The 1,564-nt window shown below is 65.9% G+C and overlaps 1 protein-coding gene across 1 annotated transcript; it reads left to right on the top strand.

Moving 5' to 3' along the window:
- Positions 1-179: 179 nt before the first annotated feature.
- On the top strand, positions 180-1,558 carry LOC108525811 (arylsulfatase A-like; the record flags this gene model as incomplete). Its single annotated transcript, XM_017866633.1, is given in 7 exon segments — positions 180-307; positions 413-563; positions 566-647; positions 786-961; positions 964-1,025; positions 1,139-1,357; positions 1,430-1,558. Coding segments are annotated over 7 exon segments (947 nt in total), but the record flags the coding sequence as incomplete, so codon positions are not given.
- Positions 1,559-1,564: the final 6 nt, after the last annotated feature.

The raw sequence follows: 1,564 nt of genomic DNA, 5'->3' as shown, positions 1-1,564 counted from the left end.
CGGCCCCGCCCCTGGCCCCGCCTCGCGAGGGTCACAGGTCACGGGGCGGTGCCGAGGCGGAAGAACCCGCAGCCCCGGATCGAATCCTCCTGGGCTCCGCCCAGCGCCTTCACCCTGCACCGACTCCGCCGGTCAGCGTCCAGTGACTTATGCCCCGACCCTGAGCCCGGACCGCTAAGCGAAGAGGATCAGATCTCCGCTCGAGAATCTGAAGGTGCCCTGGTCCTGGAGGAGTTCCGTCCCAGCCCACGGTCTCCCGGCACTGTCGGGCCCCGGTCCTCTGGAGCTTCAGGAGGCGGCCGTCAGGGTCGGGGAATATTTGGGTCTGGGGTCTCAGGGGAGGGCGGCGCCTGGGTCTGTGGTCTCGGAAAGAGCCTGCTGGAGCCAAGTGGCCCTCCCTCTCTTGGGACAGACCCCTCGATCCCGTGTCCATGGGGCACCGCGGTCCCTCCTCCTGGCCCTGGCTGCTGGCCTGGCCGTTGCCCGCCCGCCCAATATCGTGCTGATCTTTGCTGACGACCTCGGCTATGGGGACCTGGGCTGCTATGGACACCCCAGCTCTACCACCCCAACCTGGACCGGCTGGCAGCAGGAGGGCTGCGGTTCACAGACTTCTACGTGCCTGTGTCTCTGTGCACACCCTCTCGGTAAGGAGGCGGCAGCGCCTCTTCTCCTCCATTCCTTTCCTCCCAATGGATTGCAGGAGGGCCAGAAAACGTCTGTCTCTTTCTCTAGGGAAGGCCACATTTCTGCCTGCCTCACGGACTCTGTGACTTGTCCTGCAGGGCCGCCCTCCTGACCGGCCGGCTCCCAGTTCGGATGGGCATGTACCCTGGCGTCCTGGTGCCCAGCTCCCGGGGGGGCCTGCCCCTGGAGGAGGTGACCCTGGCTGAGGTCCTGGCTGCCCGAGGCTACCTCACAGGAATGGCCGGCAAGTGGCACCTTGGGGTGGGGTCTGAGGGGCCTTCCTGCCCCCCCATCAGGGCTTTCATCGATTTCTAGGCATCCCATACTCCCATGACCAGGTAGGAACCACCGGGGCCCTCAGCCACCCTCCCACCTCCCAAAGTTCCCCAGCCCTTGATGTTCCTGCAGCCCTGTCTGCCACCCCAGCCCTCACTGGAGCTGCCCGCCTCAGGGCCCCTGCCAGAACCTGACCTGCTTCCCACCGGCCACACCCTGCGACGGTGGCTGTGACCAGGGCCTGGTCCCCATCCCACTGTTGGCCAACCTGTCTGTGGAGGCGCAGCCCCCCTGGCTGCCCAGATTAGAGGCCCGCTATGTGGCTTTCGCCCGTGACCTCATGGCCGACGCCCAGCGCCAGGATCGCCCCTTCTTCCTGTACTACGCCTCTCACGTAAGTGATCTTGGCCCCACCCCTGGCTACTCGTGACCCCTACCCAGTGCTAACTCCAGTCTTTGCCCCCAGCACACCCACTACCCTCAGTTCAGTGGGCAGAGCTTTGCAGAGCGTTCAGGCCGCGGGCCATTTGGGGACTCCCTGATGGAGCTGGATGCAGCCGTGGGGACCCTGATGACAGCCATAGGGGACCTGGGGCTGCTT

This window comes from Rhinopithecus bieti, unplaced genomic scaffold, assembly GCF_001698545.2.
Source record: "Rhinopithecus bieti isolate Rb0 unplaced genomic scaffold, ASM169854v2 scaffold_9557, whole genome shotgun sequence".
Classification (NCBI taxonomy): domain Eukaryota; kingdom Metazoa; phylum Chordata; class Mammalia; order Primates; family Cercopithecidae; genus Rhinopithecus; species Rhinopithecus bieti.
This window is presented reverse-complemented; position numbering and strand designations above follow the sequence as displayed.